General features: G+C 42.3%; 1 protein-coding gene across 1 annotated transcript; it reads left to right on the forward strand.

Moving 5' to 3' along the window:
* The first annotated feature begins 554 nt into the window (after positions 1-554).
* On the forward strand, positions 555-5,313 carry LOC115476334 (toll-like receptor 13). The gene is made up of 2 exons (XM_030212650.1): positions 555-626; positions 2,005-5,313. The coding sequence occupies exon 2, from the start codon at positions 2,059-2,061 to the stop codon at positions 4,897-4,899; it is 2,841 nt and encodes a 946-aa protein (XP_030068510.1). The 5' UTR covers positions 555-626; positions 2,005-2,058; the 3' UTR covers positions 4,900-5,313.
* Positions 5,314-9,565: the final 4,252 nt, after the last annotated feature.

Below are 9,565 nucleotides of genomic sequence, written 5' to 3' on the forward strand. Positions count from 1 at the left end.
AAAGGATTTATATTTTCTGTAATATGATTACCCTTATTTTTATGATGCTTTTCCATCAAGATGTTTTTCTTGTATAATATGTTTAAATTGAATAAAGAATTAAAAAAAAAAAAAAAACTCATTGGTTTTGTTATATTTATGTGTATTGCTTAATCTGGAGGGGGGGGGGGGTCTCACATCTCCTGTTAATGGGCCCTGCTGCAGATAATTCTGAGCTAAACTTTGGTAAACAACCCCCTTAATCCTCCATAGCCCCAGGTACAAAATAAGTACCTCTGTATAATAGGTAAACCACTTTGATTGTAACCGGTATATCAAATCCCCTCCCCTCCCCCTTTTTTTCCTTTCCCCTAAAGCAGGTCCAAGATAAAGTTTTCACTCTGTATCTGTGTATTTAACCACATGGCTTAATTCAAGAAAATACATAACAGAAAACCTAGCTACAAAATGGGGTTTCACGTGATTAACAAGAAAGTGAATTAAGAATAGTGCCCCGGCAAACTTCCTCAATTTTACTTCTAAGATTGCAGTGGAACTTAGTCAAGACTTGAGGGAAGAGTCACTGCTGACAGAGGAGTCCTGGATGTAAGGAAAGCTAGAAAAGGGACATTTTCACAAGGAAGTCGGTAAGAATTTCTGAGGACTAATTTCCTAGCCTCCTGCCTGTTAGGGCTCTGTACTGTTACTGCTAGACCCGACAGGTCTCCTTTAAAGGGCCGGACTTGTTCTCTGCATACACTATTTGCAATCAATGGAAAAGGCAGCTCGCCTTTAGAACTGCACCTGCTAGCCAAAAAGACAATTCTACCTTAACAGGACGGGTGTGATAACAGCTGAAGGGAAAGGCAGATTTTCTTTAACTCTACACACACACTGTCCGTGCAAAGGCAACTTTGCCAGATATGTACATTTTTAGAGGCAGGGCCAGTTCTCGTTCTCTGGGGTTCCTACCACCACTTTCCCTCTGCAGTTTGGGTAGTCTTATTTTGCATAGACACGTTTTCTAAAATAAATAAATTAATAATAATAATAATAATAATACATGAGGGTCTATTCGGCTTACCCTCTCCTATATTATTCTCCTATCTGAAATTCCTATTCTGAAAAATCTAATATTAGCCCGTTCCTTTCAGGGTTACGAGTACGGGTAGTTTGAAGTCCCGCTCAATGCACAGAGAGCCAGGGTCCTAAAACACAAACGAAATACAGCACAAACTAAGCCGAGAGTGGCATCCTATTCACAGCGTAGGGGACCAGATGTTCTTTCTTCAAAGGTGCAAGGAGATTTGAATTCGGCGATTGAATTACAGAGGGCCATTTGGGTTTTATTACATTTTTGCCATAAACAAGCGCATGAGAGAATGGATGGAATGCCGGACGCCAGCCATAATGTTCGCCTTAAACTATTCATACTTATCTTTATACTGAATTTCTATAGCTCTATTTGCATTAAAGGCTGGAGACGGGGCTCAAAGAGGCATTCTTGGATAGAAATTTGGGGTCTGTGATGTGTTGGGACGTGTTCAGTCGAGGAGGAAAAAAAGAAGGGACTCTCCGATACTAGCACGGGATAAATAAACGCAGAGGAAGTAAAAACAGGGGAGATTCACAGCTGGAAAGGCGGCAAAGATAGAGGGTTTACGCTATATAAAGTTCAATGTTCCAATATAAACAACGGGCAATGCATAAACTTAGACTGTGAGCCCGTTAGGGACAGTGCAAAGTACCTGCAATAGAATGTTTTAAACCGGGCATAGTCACATCAAGGATCACTTGCGGTATAACAAATAATTACAATTTTAAATAGAATTATAAATAGATACCGTCTCCCTAAAATCTGAGCTCCATTAATGACTCATGACGTTAATCTCTGCAACCGTTAACCTCGTCCTTTTGCCTCTTCGACAGAGCAGGTTAGGGAAGCATAGGGCGAGGTCATAATACAATAAAGAAAGGTGTATCGTGTGCATTTGCACCTACTGACATGTCCTTTTCTCCTTACAGAGTACATGTCAAGCCAGAGGTGCAGCTCTGTGTTCACTTGAGAGGTCTGGAAAGATGAACGGGTTGGGGTTCATCTCCGCTGTCTTTTATTTTGAGATATGCTTTTTCTCCGGGGTGCAGAGCTACGGCTTCCGAAACTGTATCAGAAACTACAAAAACCCCAACAGCTACATGTGCGTCCAGCGATTCCTGCAGAAAGTGGACAGCGCCGTGTCTGACCTGCCATCAGACGTCCTCTACCTGAACGTTTCCCACAACAACATCACCCAGCTGACCCGGGGAAGCTTCCGTCACCTCCAAGAACTGGTTCTCCTGCGGCTGGACTTCAACAACCTGGAAATGATCTACGATGGGGCGTTTGAGAATCTGACATCTCTGAGGACTCTAAATATTTCTTCTAACACAATAGCCAACCTTTCTCAGGGTGCATTCCGGGGCCTCGGGAATTTATCACTCCTTCTGCTGCAGAACAATAAACTCCTCCAGATTCAAGAAGGCACGTTCCATTTATTGGAGAGTCTTGCAACTTTAGACTTATCCTTCAACCTCCTAGGCAATTTCAACGATGTGGTGCACTCCCTCTCATCTCTGAAAAACCTACGGATCCTGAATCTCTGCGGTAATCGTTTGTCTTCATTGGAGCACGTTGCCGAGTTCCCCAGATCTCTTTCCAACCTCTCTCTCTGCAATAATAATCTGAGCGTCATTGACAGCCGGCCTGACCTTTTCGGAGATGTCCGATATCTGGATCTGTCATACAATCACATCGAAACATCTACTTTAGTCAAAGTGAATTTACGAAATGTGACGTATTTGCTTCTGGCAAACAATTTGGGTTTAGATATATTTATGGTTCTCCAGAGTAGAATTATCAATCCACATAACATTGACTATTCTGGGTTAGGTCTGAATAATAAGCATAAGCTGTCTCAATTATGCGAAGGCTTGATGGGGAAAACCGTCCAGACACTTTCTTTGCACAATAACTCTATCAGAACCCTGGAGAAGGACACATTTACCCGCTGCCCAGGGATTAAGACTTTGGATTTGTCCCGAAATGTCCTCAGACGCATCGATTGCTTGGTTTTTGTGAAGAAACGGCATGATTTAGAAGTTCTCATTGTGGAGCACAACCTGTTGAACAGATTAGTAAGCTGCAGCCGCGTATCCTTGAAGTTCAAAAGGCTGCGCTACATCTCCTTGAAGTTCAACCGAATTTTGACTGTTGCCGACGCCGCTTTTTCCTACGCTCCTCAACTTCAAGAATTAAACCTGAGCATTAACAGCATTGCCAACTTGAACAGGTCTGCGTTGAAACACCTTCAAAAACTCCAGATCCTCCGCCTCGATAACAATCTCATAACAGATTTATGCAAAGAGAGCTTCGAGGACCTCACCAGCCTCCAGATCTTGATCTTGCGGAACAACAGGGTGTCCGTCATCTTTAACCAAACTTTTTATAAACTGGAACACCTCTACATTCTGGACCTGGGAGGCAATATAATCAAACATTTAAACAAGTCTTCTTTCGAGGGCTTGAGAAATTTGTCCAAGTTGTACCTGGATGGCAATCAGATCAGTAAGATAGATGATACCATGTTCTCCTGTGTGCAAAATTCTCTCCAGGTTCTGGATCTGGCAAGAAACTACCTGCGTTACATCTCCACCAGGACTAAGATGTCTCCATTCCAGAAGATGAGCAATCTCTCGGACCTCAAACTTCAGGCTCAGCAGCCTTTTGGAATTAACATTATCCCACCCAGCTTCTTCAAAGGCCTCACTTCCCTGCAATCCCTTTTCTTGTCCCGGAACAAACTTCTGTCCATTCCTCCAGATGTGTTTGATGATCTGAGCCAGCTGAGATACCTCAGCCTGTCAGACGCCTGCAATGGCATACAGAATCTGCCAGCCGGAATCTTCAAAAACTTGACCAGCCTTCGAGAACTAAACCTAGAGAATATAGGTCTGCGGTCCCTTACACTGGAAGTGTTTGGCAACCTCACCCAGCTAGGCTCACTCACTCTCATGAAAAATGCTTTGAAGATTGTGAACAGCAGTGTGATGACCAGCCTGCCCAACCTGCGGTACCTGGACCTCCGCAAGTGCCCTCTGACCTGCACCTGCCAGAACAGCTGGTTCGTGGGCTGGCTGAACAACAGCAAGGTGCAGATTGTGTATCCTTACAACCACTCCTGTGAAGCCAACCCTCAAACCTACATTTCTGCCATTGATACGCATATCTGCTTCCTAGATATAGGACAACGCCTCTTCTGGGGAACAGCGCCAGCACTGATTCTCTTCATGCTTCTTCCTATCACCTACCGAAAATGCTACTGGCGCATCAAATACAACTTCTATATTTTCCGCTCTTGGTTCAATGAGTATTGGAGATGGAAAGAGGAAGAGCACTTCAAGTATGATGCCTTCGTCTCCTACAACTCCTACGATGAGGCTTGGGTATTACAGGAGCTCTTACCCAACCTGGAAACTAACAATCCTTCTTCCTTCCGACTTTGTCTCCACCACAGAGATTTTGAGCTCGGGAGGGATATCGTAGACAATATTGTGGATAGCATCTACCAAAGCAGGAAAACCATCTGCATCATCAGCAGGAGCTACCTGCAAAGTGAATGGTGCTCTTTGGAGATCCAGCTGGCTAGTTACAGGCTCTTTGATGAGCTGAAGGATGTTCTTGTATTAATCTTCTTGGAGAAGATCCCTGACAGAGAACTCTCTGTCTATCACAGAATGAGGAAGGTCATGCTGAAGAAGACCTACATCAACTGGCCTTTGGAGCCAGAGGCCCAGAAGCTTTTCTGGACAAAGATCCGGAAAGCCTTGAAGGGAAGTCCCCCCTCAGAAGAGGACAGCAGCCAGTCTACTATAGCAGTGTAACGGGTTCCATGACTGCTAAGGACAAAAATTAACCCATGTAAGACACCCAGTTGGTTTCTTCTCATCAATGCAGAGGTTTTCAGGCCCAGATTTTGAAGTCTGAACTGTTTGGAGAGATTTATTAGGAAGAACAGTTTGGCATTAAGTGGCACAATATAAATCTATGAATAGATCAAATTTCATGCCCCAAGAGTACAACAATTTGTGCGCCTGCCATAATTTGCGCTGAATTCCCCAACTCTGCAGAATGCACAGAATTCTGTACAGTCTGGCTTTGCAGCACAGAGCGGCACAGATGGGCAGGCCTTAAAGTGACTTCCACCCTTCCTACACCCTCACCTCACCGGCTCAGGGCGGTAGGAGGAAGTGCTATACATCCACATGTCGGGCTGCTTCCTCCTCTGCTGTCTTGATCCCCGGTGGTTCCTTTAAGCCCCGCGGCTGTATGGAAGCCCGCATGGCTCAAAAGAATAATCAGGCCCGGGATGACGGAGGAGCAGCTCCTCCTCCTCCTACCACGTTGGACCGGTGAGTGTGCAGGGTGCTGGAAAAATATGGATGGTATGTGTGTGCAGGCGGTTGGAAAAAAGATGGTGTGTTTGGGCAGGGGAGCTGGCAAAAAAGGTGGATGGAGTGTGGGTGCAGGGGGGGGCTGGAAAAAGGGTATGTGTGTGTGCCTATGGGAATGGGATGGAGGTCTGCATGAAAGTGCATGGGAAACTGTGGTGGGGAGGGGGTATTTCATGCCTGGGGGAGATGCCAGCCCTTATAATAGGGGAATTCTGCTAAAAACAAAATTACAAATAATGTGCAGAATTTGCTAATTTTGAGCGCAGAATTTTGAAATTTTTTTTATAGCTGAATTCTGCCAGAAGTATAGTTAGGTAGCAAGGTAGTGAGCTGAAAGAGAAAAGCAGTGATCATTCTTTACTGAACAGAGCTTAGTTTTGAGGTGATTTTTCAAAAGTATACAGTGGAAACTAACTTTTGGTCTTTGCTGTAGGGACTGTTTGCAGATAATCAAATAAACTCTAATCTTTATTTCAAGACTTTATTCTGTCCACCCCATTTACCAGACACCCATACCTGCATCCTTCATTTCAGTTTCCCAGATGTTACAACTGGGCTTTCCAAACCTGCCATTATGAATATCCATGAGATCATTTTTGCATACATTGCAGACCCAGTAAATACAAATATACCTCATGCATATTTATTGTGATTATCCTGAAAACCCAGCTGGTAGTGAGGGCATTGGACACTTTTGAGATGCTATGTGTTACAGATTCATGTTAGTTCTCAGGTGCAGTTTATATTATGACAGGTGGAAGCAGTAATCTTTGATTAAAACAGCAGTACCCTCTTTAACCTTGGAACCCACTTAAGAGCTAAAACAACAATCTGGGACCCTTCAAGACGGCAGCCTAGGACAACACACAGTTGATGAAAAATAATGGAGAAAATAACATATTAAAATCCTATTTTCTCTTTGCAAGCATGCATTTGCACTTCTAAATAAGGTAATACATTTTAACTGACGATTCAACTGGGAAATGTTTGTGCTTATGTTTAGTTCAGAGTTTCTATACTACCTTTCTCAACAGTATCAGAGGCTTTACAAGTGTCCATTACTATAACGATAGAAAAGATAAAGGACAGATTAAAAGGAGGTCATGGGAAAATAGAATGGGAGTCCAGTATCGCTTCCTGGAATATCTGTGACTGCCAATGGCATCTCATTAATCAGAAAATGCCATAGAGAAGAACTATGCTTTGAGTTTGGGTGAATGCTGTCATTCAGTTGCATTGATTTTTCATCTTGACAGACAGATAATAATAGGTCCTTGTCTCAGTAATCCATGCGCAAGTAATTTCTGGTACAAAATAAGTACCTGAATATATGTAAACCGCTTTGAATGTAGTTGCAAAAACCTCAGAAAGGCGGTATATCAAGTCCCATTTCCCTTATCCTAAGCATATGAAATTGGGAGACAAGATGGGACACCCCAAGAATGGTGCACTCCAGCCTTCAAATGTTGCAGATCAGTCTGGTTTCAATAATATCCAGATTATACCAATGAAGCCTGTTCTTAAATCAACAAAAGGCAAAAATATCCCATGAATATTCATTGAGTAACTACATTTATATGTTTTTACTTTTTTCTTTTATTGCAAACATATAATAAACCATTTCTATACATATATTTCCTAATGGTTTTTCTACATCCCTCTTTTCCTCTATCACTCTTCCAATCCACTCTTTCCTTTCACTCATACACCATGTATTCATACACCATATATTCTTCTATTACATTCGACCCTTCGGGACCCAAAATGCATGGGAGCAAAACTTTTTGAACATTTTTTTTAAACCGAAGATTCTGCTCTGTGTCCAAAGTTCTTATATCAATCCACCATAATAAGAGTCCTCAACTCACAATACACTTTGTTCTCTTCCTTAGTGTTTCTTCTTTTCTATATACCGCTTCCAAGCTTGTAACAAAGATTCTTCAATTTATAGTAATTCTCACTGACAATATATTCTCCTTCATTCCCATGACACTTCAGTCCTTTAACGTCTCACTGTCCACTCCTCTACTAAGGAGGAAAAAGGAGCTCATAGTTGGGTGTAATGTAATGAATATTCATTGAAGAAACCCTGAAAACCAGCCTTGTGTGTGGCACTCAAGAAATAGCATTCACATTACTGAGACAGAGTTCAAAGGTTATCTATATGATAGCTCCAGCTCATCATCCCCTTTCTAACTTTTATTTACTCAATTCTGATTTCTAGGGAAAGTAATAGAAGTGCAGTGAGCAGAAAGTATTATTTTCTGCAATGTGATCATATGTCAATTTACATCTGCTTTTCTGTGGGCAAAAGTTCTAGCCAATCCCCTGGATTCCATATATGGTGACTAAATTTGTGTGCACAAATCAGCATACATTGACAATTTGGTGTGCTATTTAATTGATTAATGAGCCAGTGTCAACAACTGGCTGCTACCAATTATTGGTGTTAATTGGCATAATTGGGATTTACATGTGCATTGTATTCTATAACAATGTGCATGGAAATCACATAGCATGTAATTTCAAGAGGGCATGGCTAGGGGCATTCCGGGGGGGGGGGGGGGGGGGGGGTGTTTCCAGAATTTATGTGCATTGTTATAGAATAGACCTGATCAGCACCTAACTTAGGAACCAGGATTTACACCTGTGTAACTGCCGGTGCCTTAAGTTAGGCACTGTTTATATGCTTAGCCGTTATTCTATTAAGGGTGTGGATCCTTTATATAATAGCGCTCAGGACTTACATTTTTGGTGCTGGTGGGTGCCGGGAAAGGATCTGGAGTTGGTGAGAGGAAGATGGAAACAGGACCTAGGGCACCCATTACCAGACTCAGATATGTCCTTAACTTTAAGAAGCATTCCTGAAGTGGTTATGACTGCGATTTTGCAGGAAACACATTTTAGAATCCTGCATTGAGCTTATATCTCCAATTACAACTTTTCTATACTGGGATGTTGCTCTCTGCTCAATGTATTAATGTTTGGCTGCCTTTTTCTATTCTCTTTGATGCTGTACAAATATTCAATCTTTTTGGACAACATTGGAACATTTTTTCCAATACACCATTTACTAATTTCTGGGGGGAAAAGCATTTTTTCTGTTTTGGAAATTGAGGCTGGTGGCTCGTAAGTGTGCTATGCAAGTATGGATTTCCACAGATCCTCCTTCATTTAGGAGCTGGAGGAATCATACATACTCTGGCCATTGGGAAGCTAGAGATGCCTCAATTTCACACAAGCGCACTCAGAATATTTTGACCATCTGGGATCCCTATATTCAGGTTCTATCCCCATCAGGCTGTAGCCTATTACTGAATAAATTAGATTATGAGATTTGGGTAGAGATTTTTACTGGTTGGCGTGTGGGTATGGGGGAGAGGAGAGTTCTGTTGTGGCTACCAGTTGGGTTGTTTAGTTTCCAAAAGACTATAAGGAGCAAAGGCTCTTGGGATGTTCTTCCATTGGTTGTAAAGGGGATTGTAATACTCTCCTTTTGCTTTATAGGGGGCAGGTGAGTTGAGGGCTGGTTCTGGACATGGGAACTAATGGGTGATTCAACTGCTCTTTTCTTGGACATTTCTATATATGTTTGGACTGCCTTTGCCTTGCTGTGTTCAGGCTTTGTTTCTCTGGATTGGATTATATGTCATCGCCCTGATAAAAAATGTTTCCCAAGAAAATAGAGGGGAGGGTTGGGTTTTTTTTTTTTTGGGGGGGGGGATAAAACTGTTAAATGTCTTTACTCTGTACACTTTGATATTTGAATTTCTGAGCATCTACATTGTTGGAAGTGATTCCTCTGCATTGTCATCAATAAAAAATGGTGAAACAAATTGGTGCCGATTTTTCAGCACCATTTATAGAATCTAGTCCAATGTGTATTACAATTAAGAGTTATGTGCATAACTGATCTACGCCCCCATTCTATAAACATTGTGCAGTTCCTCCACTACTTTTCAAAATCCAGCACTGCAGGGCTGTCCTGATCCAGTCCTTCATTCCAGGAAGCCCAGAGCAAGGAACACTCTATTCCCTAGTCCAATCCCTCTTCTCTTGTTACTTTTTTGTTGTTGTTACATTTGTACCCTGCGCT

Source organism: Microcaecilia unicolor, chromosome 8, assembly GCF_901765095.1.
Source record: "Microcaecilia unicolor chromosome 8, aMicUni1.1, whole genome shotgun sequence".
Lineage (NCBI taxonomy): Eukaryota > Metazoa > Chordata > Amphibia > Gymnophiona > Siphonopidae > Microcaecilia > Microcaecilia unicolor.